Genomic DNA, 18,073 nt, shown 5'->3' on the forward strand with positions numbered 1-18,073 from the left:
AGAGATAAAAGCTTTTTTGTTATGTTCTAGCTAGCATGCACTGAAGTACTCAAATCAATGAGAGAGAGCCAATATATGCCTGGATACTGATCTCTGCAGCAAGCCATTCCAAAAGAAATTGTGCTTGTAAATATTGTTGTTCAAGTAAAAACAGATTCCTCCACCATAAAATGTAAGATTGTCCTTCAAATATTAAACTAATTAACCCAGATCCTCAGTGGAAAAGACAATTGAATTTTTAGAATGGCTGGCCTAGCTATATTCCTCTTCTAAAATGTTAATGGCTTGAATATATCCAATAATAATACGCAACAAGTCTTTTATCTTACCATCTAATTAAGTCTCCTTCGGCTGCATGCTTAGCTATAATCCAACAGCACAATGACACTGGTAATCAAACAAGAAAGAAACCAAACCCACTGAATCTTGGACGGCCTGTTGAAATCCAATTGTTAGAAGAATCCAACAACATAATGGCAGATCGATCAAACAACAAATAAACCAAATTTACAAAGTCGCTGAAACTTCAAATCAAATTTTGGTTTTTCCATTGCTAGTATAGTGGGCTTTGGAATTTTTTTTAAAAAAATAATTTTAACATTAATATGATAAATCCATGACTTAATTGATCTGTTATGGTAGCCAAATATTCACTAACCAAATAAGGTGGATGTTTGAGGTTATCAACTCATATAACCTAACTATTCATGCCTTCCCTGGAAGAAGATGGGGTAGGCCTTTCCTAAATGATCTAGTGAAATGCAAAAAGGATTTATGCAATTAACCATGTATGAGTTTTTGAAATGCCTTTCTTTTAGAAGTGATTTGCTGCCGATTCCTTTGTTTTTGCAGTTCAACTGTTCTTTATAAAAATTTTAAATTTTTATTCTTCTAAATTATTTTTTGATATAATAATATTAAAAATATATATTTTTTAAAAATATTATTTTAATATATTTTTAAATAAAATATATTTTTAAAAGCAATCACTACTAGAACACCGAACGCTATTGTATTCTATTTTCTTATTTTATCCAAGTAATAATATTCAACCCTAAACAAATGTATTTTGAACATGGATAGGGTAGCATTCAAGCCATTTTTTTCTCTACTTTTGTTAAGAGAAAGGATCCCCTCAATGCAATCAAGGATGATGAATGATCATGTGATGTGATTAAGATGGAAAAAAAAAAAACAATTGCAGAAAAGCTAGAAAAAAGTGACCAAAGTGTAAAAAAAAAACAGTAGAGGGACACTTGATTAGGTCTTGGGTTCCATTTTCATGTTTCTGAATACTATATTAATTTAAGCATGCTACTGCTAGACTCATTTAGCAAGGACTAGAAGAGGAGGGGTTTTAGTATATCTCTCATTATAAAGCATTTATTTATTGAAAGATTGATTTGTTTTTATTTTTTTGATTTTTTAACTAATATATTTTTTTAATTTTATTATTTAATATTATATTTTTTTTATTCAGTTATCATATTCTCATGCATGATACGGATCTCAGATTTGACAAGTTAACCTGGTTTGGTGAGCTAACATAGTTGGTTAAAAAAAAAATTTCTTAATTTTTTTCAATTTTATCCTTTAATATTAATTTGATTGAAAATTAAAATTTATGATTTTTTTTTACTTCTCATTAAGTTATCCTGCTCTTATAATCTGATAATAGTGCTTAACGAGGTTAACTCGAGTTGTTTAGATTAATTTGTATCTTTTATTTAATTATTTTTTTTTAGTTTTATTATTCAATATTTGATTAGTTGAAAATTGAGTTTCATGATTTTTTTTTATAAGAATATCTTGATTTCACGATGAAGGTCATGAGTTTTAACATTTTAACTTGGTTAAATCAAGTTATTTTTTTTTATTTTTTTTCTAAAAGATTATATCAGTCTTATGATTTAAGTCACGAGTTCTTCAACATTAGATTTGTTTTTTTATTGAGTTATCTTCGTTTCATGATCCAGATCGCATGTTTGACAAGTTAACCCAATTGACTCAATTCTCTCTTTCTCTCTTTTTAATTGATATTTTAAAATTTTTTCAATTAATATTATATTTAATTAAAAATTAAATTTTATAATTCATTATAATTTATTTTTTATTAAGTTATTCTATTTTTATAATCTAGAAATATAACCCAGAAATATTGTTTAACTACTGAATTGGACCTAGCAATGTAAGCCCATTTTCGATCAAATGTGTTCAGAGGCAATAACTTTTGTTCACGCAGCACAGCTCGCTTCCTTTACCTCTACAACAGGGATACTTCCACGAGTCCATCCTACTGGTCTAGGTATGTCTATGTATTATGGCTAGACTAGCGAATGAAGCAGCAAAGATAAGGCGTGTCCTTGAACCTCTGTTCCAGAACTTCGATGCTAACAATCACTGGCCCTAGAAAAAGGAGTCGTCTACCCTGTTTTGACATTTTTGCAGTCACTTCTGGAGGAAACAGGCTGCATTTGGAACTTGATGCGCCATCTCTGTAGGCTGTGTGCGTATGTGGTTTTGGATACTCTAGACTGTAATTCAAATAACCTTTTGTAGACATAACTGATATATGGTTATATTATCATCAGGAGAAAATTCGCATTTGCTATTATCTATCCTGGTCAAGCACTTGGATCATAAGAGTGTTGCCATACAACCTTCTTTACAAGTAGACATTGTTATAATGTCACAGCACGACTTGGACAAAGCTCAATGCAGCGAGCCACAGTTGCTATCATTGGTGCAATATCTGACTTGATGAAACATTTACAAAAGTGCCTGCAAAATTCATCCAAATTTTCCAACCCCAGGGGTGGCAGTGATGGATGGAATGCTGATCTTCAGTTTGCGTTAAAACGCATCTCACAGCTCTCAGATAAGGTCTGCAGTTGTTCCTTAACCATAATTTATATTAATATGCATGTAAAGTTGTTTTTGAAAAGAATTGAGGTTATGCTATGTAAACTGTTTCAGGCTTTTCCTGATGCTCTATTCCACCAATTGCTTGTAGCAATGGCCCACCCAGACCATGAGACTAGATTTGGAGCACACAGTGTTTTCTCTATCTTGCTCATGCCATCCTTGTTTTCTCCTTGGCCAGACCAGGATAAGAAAACCTCTGAAGCTGTTTCTGAAACTTTTGGTGCATCAGCATCACAAAAGAGGAGTAAGGTTTCTCCTTTCTGGGTGAAAGCAAAGATAATGTTGATGCCGTGGATGGAAAATTGTGGGAAGAAGGCAATTCAATTTCAAATGTGGGTGAAAAACATGATTCTCATGATCATTTAAACAGCTTCTGGCATGCTGCCCCAGATTGAAAAATGGTATGGAGCTCCAAAGATGTTGCATTTGAGAATTCATTTAGTTTTCAGCTGGGATCTCCATTTCACATCCTTTATAAATGGTCTCATGTAGTTGAATGTTTGCTGGCAGCTAACTTCCCTTCGATTGAGTAGCCATCAAATCAGTCATTTGCTTTCATCATTATGGGTTCAGGCAACATCTGCAGAGAATATGCCCACAAATATTGAGGCCATGAGCCATACTTATAATATCACTTTGCTTTCCACACGATCTAAGGTGAGAGGATGCATTTACTTCAATCTCCTCACAGTTATAATATTTCTTAATCTATCAAAGTATATCTGGCAATTCCTTTTGAATCTTTTGAACTTGCAATGATACTTCAAGCCAGCAACATTTTTTCTCAGTTTACCATTTATCAACCTTTTTATCTTTTGCAATGATACTGACATTGAATCTGGAGAAGAAAATTGCTGTGAGGGGCTTCCGCATAGCCAGAAAAAAAGTTTAATGTCTTGCCATTTCTTTCAAATCACCCAGTTTAAGATAACTGAAGAATTTTATGCTTTCTATTTGATGATTATATTTAGCCTGTTTGTTGATGGATACAGGCCTCAAGTCACATGGCACTAGTTCGGTGTTTTCAGCTGGCTGTCTCTCTGGCTCAAGATGGTTAGCTGAATCTGTTAGTGTATGGTAAATTGGTAATATGTTTTGATAGTAGGGATTGACAGCATTTGCTCTCTAATTCCTCTTTTCTCTTTGGCTAAAAGATCCCTGATTTATGATTTCTTAATTGCTCTTGAAGTTTATTTTCTGAAATTATTAGATTGGTTATGTTGGTGCACTTTACTTCCCATACCTGTTTCTTGCATCCATATCTAAGCAGGTCTGCAACAATCTCGTGGAAGGTCTCTCTTCACCTTGGCATCATTCATGCTTATTTTTGCAGCAAGGGCAGGAAATCTTCCAGAGCTAATTCCTTTTTTTAAATCCTATCTAACAGAAAAAACATTTAGTTTACTTTTCCATTACCATTTAGAAGGAAATGTTTTGTTGTTGTTTTTCTATGACTATGACATGTTTCCCGTGGAGCTTTTGTTAATATATTTGCATCAATTTATGAATATTATGGCAGGCCAACCCTTATCTTGAATTAGTTGAATATATCAGGCTGCAGGCTGTTTATGTAGAATCTGATGACGGGAAAATAGCATATGGATCAGAGGAGGAGGATGTTGCTGCTTTAAAATCTCTTTCACATGTGGAAGCAGATGGTGGTCATTTGAAGGAAACCCTGACATCCCACTTCATGACAAAATTTGTCAAATTATCAGAGGTGATATTGTTATTTATATTTATCCAATTTCTTAACAAGATCACTAGTGAATCCCTCTTTCCTAGATCTGATATAGGATTAGCCGCATTTGTGTCATGTAAAAATTAGAGAATATATTAGGATGAATTATCAGGCATTTATATTCGCGGTGTTTATCAAAATTAGCCACATTTATATTTGCGGTGTTTATCAAAATTCACTCCTTTTTTTTTCATTTTTTTCCAGGATGAATTCAGGCATAAAACAGCAACTTCTGCAGGAGTTTTCACCTGATGATGCATATCCATCAGGAGCTCCCCTGTTTATGGATACACTTAGGCCATGTTCCCCTCTTGCCCGAATGGAGTTTCAGGCATTTGAGGAGGTAACATCATTAAGTTAATGTTTTCCATCTTACAGTTAGCATCCGTGGTGACAGTTCACTTAATTTATTGGGTGTCTCTCAGATCATGCCTGCAGCTGCCTTGACAGATGATGAAACCTTCACAGAACTTAATGGAAGCCAGTCAGGTCCCAGAACATCAATATCTGTCCATACACTTGACATCCTAAGCGTCAAAGAACTTCTGGAACCAGTAAGGGGAGCACTTCCTGTTTCTTCGTTTCTTTTTCGACATTTAACTGCTTGGTGCATGGAAATGTCATTCCTTGGCTGCATTTCTTTCCCATTTTATGTTGTTTAGATCCGTGATCCTTAGCAAGGAATGGTTTTGGAATGTATTGAAAATTGCAAATTTAGGAAAGATCAAAAAAGAAAAGAGTTAGTTTAAAATTACCTTTTCCTTACGACCAGATGAAGAGTCAGTGTGAAGCTCTTGTAACTGGGAAACAGCAGAAAATGTCAATACTGCATAGTTTTAAGCCTCAAGCAGAAGCCAAGGTTTCCCCCATTGAAGAAGAAAAGAAAGACACCTCAGTCTATGATGTGGTGAGTCTGTTTACTTTACAGATACAAACCATGCTTAATGAATACATTGCTTTTTCGAATTGATTCCCTTCTGTCTTGTTTTGTCCCTTTGCAAGAACACAGTTGCTTCAGTCCTCAGGTTTGGTGGTAGTGACATTAAAATTGAAACTGTCACTAAAAATAGCAACACCAAGAAGAACAGTAACAGTAACGCCAATATTTGATCAAATTTAGTTATCACCATCATTGTTTTCACTATAATACCTGAAGTTTGAGATATCCGGAAGTTTCCTGAAAGTTGGTGAATTTTGGTCTTTTGTCCTTCACTTTGGTTTTGGATTTCTCTGTTCTGAAGGGCCCCACTATAATTTTTTGCCTGATTAGCCTCAGAGCCTTTTTGCCTTCATATATTGTTATCTCAGTGAATATATAATTTGACGTGGAGCAATAAACAAAAAAGAATTAAAACAATAAAAAAAAAGCTTTTAGAGAAAAAAAATTAAGAATTAAAAGAAAAAAAAATGGGGGTTGGAAAATATGCAAACACAAAGAAAAATATATAAATAACATAATTCTAAAACATCTAACTCATCAATTAAAATCATTTAACATAAATAACTCAAATAAATAAATAAAAACAATGAAATAGATCCAAATAAACTCGTATAATCTACTGAATGTGTGAATGTCCCCACCATAATTTATGTGCTGATAAAGTTAATCTGCAAAATATTCATTATTTAGAAAGTGGAGTTGCCGCAATGTGATCTGAAGTTAGCTGTTAAGGAGCAAATTAGAACACCTGATCAGATTTCCCTCTGCTCACTCCACTACGGGCAAAATTCTTTCAGATTACCACCTTCAAGCCCCTAGACAAATTCTTGAAAGCAGTTGGATGTGTTTAATACGTATGTTCAACTATGATGTTCGTCAGAAATGGAAGCTTGCCTTTTGTTAGCTTTACACAAACGTTCCCCAGTCTGGTTAGATGGTTCTACATCTCAGCCTTGTTCTACTGTGGAGAAGCGATATAGGGAAAATGGGTGGTCATCGTCTCCACTGTTTTCATATCTTGAGCAAGATTTGTTAATATCTTTTCCCTTTTTCATTAAACTTTCGGCTAAAGTCCCATGAACACTGCTTGTGGACATGGAAACAGGGCCAGCTGAGAGAATTAAGATTTTCTTACACAATTATCAATCTGATTTTTCAAATTGCATGTGCTGTGCTGAATCAGATACGCCATGCTGATAGTTTACGTGATAGCGAGAAGTGTAATTTTTTTTTTACTAACATTATAATTCATATTACTTACATGTAACTTGATTAATTTATAAATTTTAAAGTTAATAATTATATAAATTTTTAATAATTTTAAAAAATTTCAAACTTATAACCATTAAATAACAAATTTAAAATCCAATCAGTATTATTTTCGTGTACTATGATTGGATACTTGAAAATGAAGAAAATGCCATTTCCATGGTTGATCTCTTGCTCGAGACAGAATACATTTCTCATGACTCAAGGAATTTATTACGTGATATATTTAAAGAAATTTAATAAATTTTTTTGTTGTGTTGATTTTAATATTTGAATCTAAAAAAAAAAAAAAAAAGTGCACTCTCCTAACCATGAAGGGAAAAAAAATAATATATTAAAACTTTCCCTTCATTTCTCTCCTCATCAAACTTTCCTTAAATATAATTTGCTTGGTCAAATTCAGAGTTTATTATCATTTTATTCAAAATATAAATTTGAACATGATTATTAGATCAATTCATGGGTTATTAAATCATTAGTGTGTGTATATATATTATTTTAAAAATAAAAAAATATATTATATTTTTAACCTAATTAGTCCCATCAATTAAATTCAAGTAAAATAATGATTGTTATTATTTTTTATTTAATTACAAATCTAACATGTCATATAGTATAACCTTCCATTTGTTTTTTTTTAAATATCAAAATAATATTATTTATTTTAAAATTAATGAGTTAATTAATTTGAATTAATTATTTATCAGACGAATTCGAGTTTTACAACAAATCTATAGATTTTGAGACAACCCATTAAACAGAACCAAACTTGATGAATCATGTTCACAAAACATGCACGATGGAAATAATACACGTATACGATGTTTAATATTTTCCTAAATAGAAAAAAAGTAAAAACATCAAGTGTACCCGTTTACACAATATTCCCAAATTCCACTCAATCCTCCTCCGCCACATCAAACATCCAATTCACACGTCACCCAAAATCAAGCTTCCTTCCACGTGTCAACATCCAACTGGGTCCATTACTTTAACAACAAGACTCTTCAGCAAAAACATAAAACACGTGGAACTTAACGACCGGGACTGGAGACAAGTAGGATCCACACACACGTCCACATAGAAATTAAAGCTATGTGTCAACTCGCTCTCTATCCTTTTAAACTCACTCACTGAGTCACAATAACGAAAACTCGCTCTCTTTAGGTTTTTATAAAATCCGAGAAACCCCCCCTCTCTCTGAGAAACGCCATGACCCTGGGGTTTTATCTCTCTCTCTCTAGACAGATCTCTCTGATCAGGTAAATCTCCACCGTGCCTTTCCTTTCCCTTTTCCCCTAAAAAATTTCAAAGATTTTTCTGATTATTCAAAATGTAAATGTTCAAATTTTTAAAAAAAATTTAAGAGATTTTTTTTTTAATTTCCGCTGTCTATCCTCTCTGCATGCATTGATTTTTTGTGAAATTCTTAGTTACTGAAATAAAAATCTGCACATGTCTTTATGTTTTTATGCGGAAATTACTGAAAATGATCGAAATTAGTGCTAATTAGTTATTAGAGTAATTTTATTTTGATGATTTTTGTGTATAAGAGTAATTTAGGGCATTTTAAATGAGGATAATTAGTGTTTAGTAAATTTTATATGGTAGATTTTTTTGAGTATTTATGTTAGAGTGTAAGCACGCCTGTTGCGTGTGCTGAACAATGGAGTTATTATCGGGATTTTGCGGTTTCTAGGGTTTTAGTAATTTGTATTTAGGAGAGCTGTCTAGGGGTTTTAGATAGCGAGTTAAGAATTTAGAGGTTTGAAGGAACTGATTTTTTTTAGTGTGTTTTTGAAGTGGAGTGAATTTCCTGTTGATTCTGCTGGAAGCTTGAAGTTGAAAGTGAGAGAAGGAGAACAATGTGTAGCAATGTACGAGTTTTTATTCTTGAAAAGCAGAATTTTTGTTAAATTTGTGGTAGTGCTGAAAAGATGATCAGAATTTAGAAATAAAAATAACAGTATTCTATGAGTGAGCTTAGTAAATTGTGTTTATGTTTGTGGGTTTTTTTATTTGTTTATTAATCGTAGGGGCTGGATCCTAAACTTGAGGTTTTTTTTTTTCCCTGTTGAGGTCAGGTGTTTTTAATTTTATGGGAGAGCATAGACAGCGGAGATAGATTTTTGTTTCGTTGCATATGTATACAAAACGTTCTGGTCAAGGAGATGGCCCAGTTGCAAGGCCTGTGCGGACTAGTGATAGGCTTAGGAGAAGACCAAAAGTGTTTAGCCGGACATACTTGTATTATACCCCAAGCATTATCCGGCCTAGGAAAGGAAAAACGAAGACGAGGACTGCAGCTTCTCGGATTGCCAAGATGTTGGGTAACCGGGCAGTGCGGGCTGCAAATGCTAATGTAAGTGTTCATATTTCCTTTAACTTCATTTCTCTTTTTATTTATTCTTCTGTCTTTGGGACTTTTTCATGGAGGCTGAACATGCTATTATGATGAGTTTATAGAATATTTCTCCTCTCTTAATGCTAATTATATTACTCTGTGATTCCCTATTCTTATTAATGTTATATATTCTAAAATATGACATTGTGTTGTTTCTGATTCTCTCGCAGTCAGTTCCAACCAATCTTCGACGCTCAACAAGAAAGAGGAGGCTTTCTGCTCATCTTGAAGATTACACGGATAGTTCTGGATCAGAGGATGAAGACTTGATGGTTAGAATCTGTACTCTTGCAAGCCCTCAGTTTTTGGGTATACATGTTACTGTAGTTTTTCTCAACTTCTAAGGGCTTAGGTTTTAGATGGTAAAAATGATTTGTTCTCCATTTTCCACTTCATGTAAAGCTTTGGATAACATTATTTTTCAGAGACCTGCATTTCGACCTTTGAGGAATCGGATTCATAATAGTGCGAGTCAAGATGAGTTATCATCTTCCAAGCATAAAAAAATTGTGGAGACTAAATCAACACCTCGACGTGAAGGATTGCGGCCCCGTCGTTCAAGAACAATCAAAACAGAGCCATTGGGTTTAGACTCTGGGGATGAGCAAGATACTTCTGAGGAGAAGGCTGTCGAAGATGAGACTGAAAATGGGAACGATATTGATGATAATGATGCAGATGATGGTCAGAATGATGATGAGGGTGATGGAGAGGGTGAGGACGAAGGCGAGGAAGATGGTGATGACGATGAAGGTGAAGAGGAGGAGGAGGAGGAGGAGGAGGAGGAGGAGGAGGAGGAACAGGATGGAAGGAGGAGATATGATCTCCGAAATCGCGCAGAAGTCCGTAGGCTCTCTATGGAGGAAGGTAAGCAAAGACCACGATCTCCTCGAAGGGTATTGCATCAAGGAATGGGAACAAAGATCAATAGGGATGTAAGGAAGGGGGGATCAAGGGTTCACAAGCGTCATCGTCTAACAAGAGCAGAAGATTCTGATGATTCCCTTCTTGTGGATGAGCTAGACCAAGGTCCTGCTATTCCTTGGGCTCGAGGTGGGAGCAGATCTGGACCACCTTGGCTCTTAGGGGGACTAGAGATGCATGGGACGACAGCATGGGGACTGAATGTTGCTGCATCTGGTTGGGGCCATCAAGGTGATGCCTTAGCAAGCTTGACTTCTGGTGTGCAAACTGCTGGCCCTAGCTCTAAGGGAGGGGCAGATATCCAACCTTTACAGGTTGATGAGAGTGTAAGTTTTGATGACATAGGTGGGCTTTCAGGATATATTGATGCTCTGAAGGAGATGGTTTTCTTTCCCTTGTTATATCCAGATTTCTTTGCCAGTTATCACATTACCCCGCCAAGAGGGGTTTTGTTATGCGGTCCTCCTGGTACTGGGAAAACTTTAATTGCCAGGGCATTAGCATGTGCTGCTTCAAAAGCTGGCCAGAAGGTTAGCTTTTACATGCGCAAGGGTGCTGATGTGCTCAGCAAATGGGTTGGTGAGGCTGAAAGGCAATTGAAACTTCTTTTTGAGGAGGCGCAAAGGAACCAGCCTTCCATCATCTTCTTTGATGAAATAGATGGACTTGCTCCTGTTAGATCTAGCAAACAAGAGCAGATTCACAATTCTATTGTTTCTACTCTGCTTGCATTGATGGATGGTCTGGATTCTCGTGGACAAGTTGTTTTGATTGGAGCAACCAACAGAGTTGATGCCATTGATGGAGCCTTGCGTCGCCCTGGTCGGTTTGATCGAGAATTTAACTTTCCTTTGCCTGGTTGTGAGGCCCGTGCTGAAATTTTAGACATTCACACCCGCAAGTGGAAGCATCCTCCTTCAAAGGAGCTAAAGTCAGAACTGGCAGCTAGTTGTGTCGGCTATTGTGGTGCTGATTTAAAGGCATTATGCACTGAAGCTGCCATCCGTGCTTTCCGTGAAAAATACCCTCAAGTTTACACAAGTGATGATAAGTTTGTGATAGATGTTGATTCTGTAAAGGTTGAAAAGTATCATTTTGTTGAAGCCATGTCCACAATTACCCCTGCAGCTCATAGAGGTGCTGTTGTGCACTCTAGGCCATTGTCTTTAGTAGTCGCACCATGTCTGCAAAGTCATCTCCATAAAGCCATGAATTGCCTATTCGATATATTTCCACCTCTTGCAGTGTCATCTGAGTTTATCAAGCTTTCTATGCTTTCCTATGGATCTGCAATTCCTCTTGTGTATAGGCCACGGCTTCTGCTTTGTGGTTGTGAAGGTTCTGGTCTGGTAATTATCTTATAACCGTTCGATCTTTGAATATTGATCATTATGTAAACACCGAACTAAGAGTACTTACTGATTTAGTTTAACAGGATCATCTTGGGCCTGCAGTGTTACATGAACTGGAGAAATTTCCTGTTCATTCTCTTGGACTTCCATCTCTGCTTTCAGATCCCAGTGCAAAGACAGCAGAGGAAGCATTGGTGCACATATTTGGTGAAGCACGGAGAGCAACGCCATCTATCCTTTACATACCTCATTTTGATCTTTGGTGGGATAACGTAAGCACATGCCTCCCTCTGCTAACTTTAGGAAAATGCAGTAAAATTTTTGTTGTATCACATGCACTGTTTTTTCCCCTACAAATCCAAGGGAGTCATTCATATTCTTGTGTCTAACCTGAAACAATTGACCATGCTTGCTTAAACTTTCTGATTTTTGAGTGATGTATTTTTGATTAAGCACCTTAAAGTCAATGATCTCATTGCATCATCCTTTTTCTGAGCTTTATGAACTTGATGTTGCAGGCGCATGAACAGCTCAGGGCTGTTCTTCTCACTTTATTAGAAGAATTGCCGTCAGACTTACCCATTCTATTACTTGGAAGCTCTTCATCTCCACTTGCTGAAATTGATGGTGCATCCTTGGTATTTCCCCATCGTTCAGCGTACGTTTTATTTTTGAAAGCAATTGTCTGTTGCAATCCCTGTACTGCTTTTAATCACTATGATATAACTTTTCTAGCTAGTAATGTTGCTCTTAAATTTAAATTCTTTACTTTAAACATCATTTTAATATCATACTTTATACATCCATTCTTGTTTTTCCAAAGTAAGATTATGTTACAAATTTGCCCAAACAGAAAGGACTATCTAACCTTATTATGCTTATATTAAGACTTCTTGGAATCATTGTAATCCACCATAGCTGATAGGAAGACAATCTTTAGGCATCAAAAGGCTTTCAACGCAAGCTTGTATAATACCCTTTAGTCTTTTTCTCTTGCTTTTAAATGGATGCATGGCATTCCTTTGGTGCCTGCAAAGACCCTGTTTCCTGGTGAGCCATTTTTACATAATCATGATGACAAATAATTTCCTTCTTAAATCCAGTATTTTGTTTATATATTAAATTTCTGTTGTCAGCTATCAAGTGGGGAAACCATCAACTGAAGACAGATCTTTGTTCTTTGACCATTTAATTGAGGCTGCCTTATCAGTTGTGGTGGAGGACGTGACCAAGAAATCACAAGGATCTGCCCCCCTTCCTGAACTTCCCAAGGCACAAAAAGTGGCAAGTGGCCCGAAGGCCTCAGAGTTAAAAGCCAAGATAGAGGCTGAGCAGCATGCTCTACGCCGAATGCGCATGTGCCTCAGAGATATTTGCAACCGGTAAGATCAGAGTCCCAGTCTTTTGGGTAGAAGATTGGTATATAATGTTGACATCACACTTGTGGTTTTACCCCAAACCACATTTTACCACAAAATGATGTGATTTTACTGCCTTAATGCAACAAGAAATTATTATATTAATACTGTAGTTGTAGTTTAAATCACATTGAAATGGTCTAAACAAAACACAGTAATGCAATATGGAATTTGCTTCTTCATGCAACAAGAAATTTTAAATTTGGCTTGTTGTTTCACTTTGTATCATTGTTGAAATGGTCTCAATTTAGTCCAGCATGTGGGTTCTAATAAAATGCAGATGTCATGGAGCATATTTCACTTCGTCTAGTTAATTAAAGCCAAATGCAGATTGTTAAAAAAAAGTTGGTGAGCTTGGAATTGGTACTCCTATGCCTTTCGCGCAGGCAATACCCATGACACTTTGAATCTCTTATCTTTTGAACAAATCAAATCTATTTTTTATTGAATAGAATCAAATTTCAAAATAAATGAAGAGGATGGTAGAGTAAGTATGTGGTTGCAAACCAAAGAGAGATGGGAGGAGCTAGATGAGAGATATAGTGAACGATTTAGATCCAGAAGAGAATGAAATCAATGAAAAGTTGTCTGGGTGAGGGATAAGGTCAAGAAAGGGTGTAGACTGTATGTCTCTGTGCACTCGCATGTGAGAGAGAGGAGGGGGGTTTCCTAGCAAGGTCTGGTATGTTGTCTGAATTTGAAATTACATCACCCTATGATCATCCCACTCCATTGGTTGTTACAGCACATGTTTCTTGTTACATATAAGCTGGTTGTCTCTGTCCAGTATTTGTGCTTCCTTTCACTGTTTACACTTAACATTCTAACTTCTTCGCTGCAGGATGTTGTATGACAAACGATTTAGTGCCTTCCATTATCCTGTCACTGATGAGGATGCTCCAAACTATCGCTCTATAATCCAGAACCCTATGGACATGGCTACCATCCTGCAGCGCGTTGACTCTGGTCAATATATCACATGCTCAGGATTCCTGCAAGACATTGATCTCATTGTGACCAATGCAAAGGTGTGTTTTGTTCCTAGCTTCATTTAATTCTATTTCTAGGTTCTCCTTTCATTGAATAATTTAACACCACTATACCTCTGGTCAGTGCATCTATTTCATGCTTAAATTTGGTGTGCATGTTTCTAATATAGGTGTACAATGGAGATGATTACAATGGAGCTAGGATTGTCAGTAGAGGTTATGAGCTTCGGGATGCAGTAAGTTTCCATGCCTTTTGGTTTTCTATGATTTTTCCTCTCATCTTGTCCTATCACCTAAAGCATCATTTGATGAATCCCTTTTCATAATATTTTACAGGTGCATGGAATGTTGTCACAGATGGACCCTGCGCTTGTCACTTACTGTGACAAGATTGCTGCTCAAGGGGGTCCTGTACAAATAGCAGATGATTTAGGGGGATCTATTTTCCCTTCAACCCCAGTTGTGCAGCTTGGAACAGTTACTAGAACAAGTGCCAGGCTACGCAATGTCCAGCCTGATGTTAATCTGGATCAAAGCTACGAGGCCTTGAAAAGGCAGAAGAAAAATGCTGATGCTACTCATGCTGGTATGTTCATTGGTGAAGTTTTTTACATGTTGAATTTTGGTGCGGATACTGATGTAATAGATCAGTAGCAAGTAAAACTAATCTCAGCCATGGACTTCTTGTATAATAGACATGACCTGTTCGTGGTTCATGTTTTCAAATTTCCTTTCCTAGTTAGAAAAACCTCTCGTAAATATTGACAATTAAATCCTGAAGCCAGAAATCCGAATTTTTCTATTCAATATATGAATTTGATCTCACAGCCCATATTCCAAACTAGCATTCTCTTCAGCTTGTGCCCTTTATCTGAAGTTTTTAACTCCTAATTTTCCTAGATTTGTTATATTTAATGTTATTCTTTGACTGAACTCTTTAATTTGCCATGATCGCTCTTTGGATGCAACTCTCTGACCATTTTATACTTTCATGAAAAACAGCTTCAACAGCAGAAGATAAATCACGGCATCAGGGTTCAGTGCAGGCAAAGCCGCCAGAGGAAGCCGGGGCAGATGATATGAATCCTGACAGACCTGAGTCCTCTTCAGCTGATGACAGTCGACATGAAACTTCAGGAGGAGAAGCTTGTGGTCATAATGAAGGGAGTGGATCCCAAGATGTTACAATGTCAGAAGCCGAAGTCTCAAGCCACGTGGATTACGTCAAGCGGCTTTTCGTGGAGCGCACAGAAAATTATGGCATTTCACTGCTTGAAAGGCTCTACACTCGTATAATGAAGGGAATCTTCGAAGCCAAGGACAAAGGAGTCGAAGATGATGGCCCCAGATACTCAATTTTGAGGTTTTTGGTGAAATTTGCAGAGAACACTGCAAACTTCTAAACTCAATACCTTTTCCCCTTAAAACCAGAGGATAAAAGAAAAATGAAAAATGAACCCAAAAAAAAAAGAAATCTTGCAGGTAGCTGATGTAAAGTCGGGATTTTCTTTTCAATGCAAAAAAATTAGAGTGAAAGCAGTCTCCCTCTCCCTCTCTCTCTCTACTTCTCTCTGTCTCTCTCTCTCTCCCAGAGTACAGTTTCCATAAACTTATTTGACCTCACAAGCTGTCAAGCTCCATGGTATTGTTATGGCTGGTGGCAAATCCAATGTGGCATTCTTTTACAGGGAGGACTAAGTGGGATCTTTTCTGAAGCAGACACATCAAGAATTGGGTTTGAATGTCAGCAAAAGCATCGCTGGTATAAATTAGTCTCTTTCTGAATGAATATTTTTTCATAGTTTCCAAGATGTTTGTTTAATATCAACTTCAAACTTACTCAGAGAGAGACAGGAGAAGAAAGGGTATTCAAGCTATTATTTTATTTAATTTAAAACCAAGTATTTTTTCGGAGAATCAAAATTATGATATTAAGTCTTAAAACTATTTATTTTATTTTCAACATTTAAAACTAAATCTATATAAAAAAAACTAAAAAAAAACATGCTGCTAAAATAGGAGACAAGTTAAAAAATAGAAAATGCAGCGACTCAAGAAACAAGAAGAAAAACAGATGGGAAGGCGCCAAGCCCTCAATTGATACTTATGTGGGCCGTTCTAAACAGAAGCCCTGATTGGATCATTTCTTGTCGTATTTCCCTCCAAGTCTTCTAACTCCTCAAGGTGCTGTCTCAATTCATTACTAGGTTTAACATCCGGGGCCGGGCAAGCCTCGTTGTTAAATTCCTTTTTTTTTTTTTTTAGAGTTTTAACTAGCCGACTATTGAATTATTTTTTAAGAAACATTAAGAGTAAGGGTATATATATTAATATATTAATTATAGCATACTTAGGTATTCTTTGGTTTGATACTCTACACTTCTTAGGGCTTCGAAGTCAATTCCTTTATTTTGGCTGTCCATCCTCATAATTATTTATGGTTCCAAGATTCCCGGCACAAACAATCTCTGCGCCATTTGTTTCCTTAGTTGAATCCTGTAAGCCGTGAAACGAGATTCCATTGCCGGACTGTTTGCTCCGGTCCTCTCCTGAATATTTATCCCGTTACCATTAATTTTTAATATTTGAATACCAACTATCTCACCTTCAAGGAGAGTGTCTAAAAACCTCCACCGAAAATTTATAATTAAAAAATATATGTGAGAAATATATTATTTTTATTTTAAAAAATAAACTTATATTTTTATTGATGGTTATGTACCTTGAGATGATTCAAGTGATAATTATAGAGGGAGCTTTTAGAAGGAACATGTTTAGGAAGTGATATTAAGATGTTTGTTTTGATTACCTTGATAACTTTAAGTGGATAATTCTATTTTGATTCAAAGGAATTATAAATTCTTAAAACACACCAAATGAAAGTGGGTTGATCCCTTATAGGAAAATAATTTCACTTGAAAGGTCTTTTATGCTGGTTGTTTTTGTAAAAATAAAGAGGCCAATGTTGTAGCAAATTGATCTTTTTTTACCTATGTATGATTTTTCATAACTTACTTAAAATAAATTTTTGTTTGATAAAGTATAAAGTTTTCTTTAGAAAGCATGTTCTTCTACTTCTCTTATCAAGGCCTTTAAGGCTACAAGTTCAAGCATTTCTTCTACTTTAAATATCTTTCCATTCCTTTTCAAATATGTCTATGTAAACTAACTCTCTTGTTGAATAATATTCAACATCAAATAGCTTTGTGAAGCTTTTCTTGACATGTATGTTGGTGCTGAAGTGTATCGTTAACTTGGTATAGAGGTTATTGTACCCTTTTATATAGTTTGAGTGCAAATTATAATACAATGCACATGTAGACCTCCATAAAGTATGTGAGGAGAATTTTGCATATTGAATAATTATTTTAGATAATCAATTCTAAATTATCGTGCATATTTTGCATATGCTCCTTCAGATTAGCCATGCCATCATAAATTTCTGGAAGATACTGATCTTGTCACAAAATAATGCTAGCTACTAAGAAGATACTGATCTTGGCACAAAATAATACTAGCAACTAAGAAGTTTCCTAGCTGATTATACGATACACCTTTGGGCCCAAGAATATATATCTAGTGGAGATCATTTCATGAGCTCAATCTAGCCAATCAAGCCCTTCACTTTCCAGCAAATGTAAGCTACAGCAAAACAGCATCCTGTTCACCCCTGTGGCGTATGGGATGATGTCAATAAGAAGGCACTTGTGTTCAATTGGACCGAATTTAAATTTTTTTTAGGAGCTTATTTGTGGAATCAGATTATCACGTTTTTTTTGTCTGACCTACCAGTCTAATCTTGGTTTAATGACGCTGCTTCATATACTTTTCTTAGGCTAAATTTTCAGTCCATTATTAAAGTTTCTCAAGTCATTGCCAATGAAAACATTTTTCTCCTTCTGGACTGTGCATAACTTCTAGCAGGAAATAGAGAATCTCTCGTTGCGATTTCTGTCATTATCAATTGTGCTTGCCTTTTGTTCTTTGAGTATTTTGCTATATCTACCTTTTAGTCCCTTTGCTCTATATAAGGAAGCAGCATTGGAGGCCATTTTTCAGAGAATTAGCTCTCTAAAAAGAAAGGGAAACTACTTCGTTATATACTTTGAAG

At 35.8% G+C, this 18,073-nt stretch overlaps 1 protein-coding gene and 1 long non-coding RNA gene across 3 annotated transcripts; both read left to right on the forward strand.

Annotated features, from left to right (window-relative positions):
- The first annotated feature begins 3,003 nt into the window (after nucleotides 1-3,003).
- On the forward strand, nucleotides 3,004-5,684 carry LOC133670420 (uncharacterized). Its single transcript, XR_009834082.1, has 5 exons — nucleotides 3,004-3,326; nucleotides 3,436-3,582; nucleotides 3,918-4,645; nucleotides 4,871-5,009; nucleotides 5,092-5,684. It is a non-coding gene; the product is annotated as an uncharacterized LOC133670420 (long non-coding RNA).
- Nucleotides 5,685-7,983: 2,299 nt separating this feature from the next.
- LOC133671217 (ATPase family AAA domain-containing protein At1g05910-like) lies at nucleotides 7,984-15,498 on the forward strand. 2 transcript variants are annotated; one of them, XM_062091901.1, is made up of 12 exons: nucleotides 8,033-8,137; nucleotides 8,679-8,752; nucleotides 8,960-9,237; nucleotides 9,450-9,551; nucleotides 9,705-11,552; nucleotides 11,639-11,827; nucleotides 12,074-12,213; nucleotides 12,692-12,937; nucleotides 13,815-14,001; nucleotides 14,133-14,198; nucleotides 14,299-14,548; nucleotides 14,965-15,498. In XM_062091901.1, exons 3-12 carry the CDS (start codon nucleotides 9,019-9,021, stop codon nucleotides 15,363-15,365), a joined length of 3,648 nt encoding a protein of 1,215 aa, XP_061947885.1. In that variant the 5' UTR covers nucleotides 8,033-8,137; nucleotides 8,679-8,752; nucleotides 8,960-9,018; the 3' UTR covers nucleotides 15,366-15,498. The 2 variants fall into 2 exon arrangements, with proteins under 2 accessions (XP_061947884.1, XP_061947885.1); XM_062091900.1 differs by lacking the exon at nucleotides 8,679-8,752 and having other exon boundaries at nucleotides 7,984-8,137.
- The last annotated feature ends 2,575 nt before the right edge of the window (nucleotides 15,499-18,073 follow it).

The sequence above is a fragment of the Populus nigra genome, chromosome 13 (genome assembly GCF_951802175.1).
Source record: "Populus nigra chromosome 13, ddPopNigr1.1, whole genome shotgun sequence".
Lineage (NCBI taxonomy): Eukaryota > Viridiplantae > Streptophyta > Magnoliopsida > Malpighiales > Salicaceae > Populus > Populus nigra.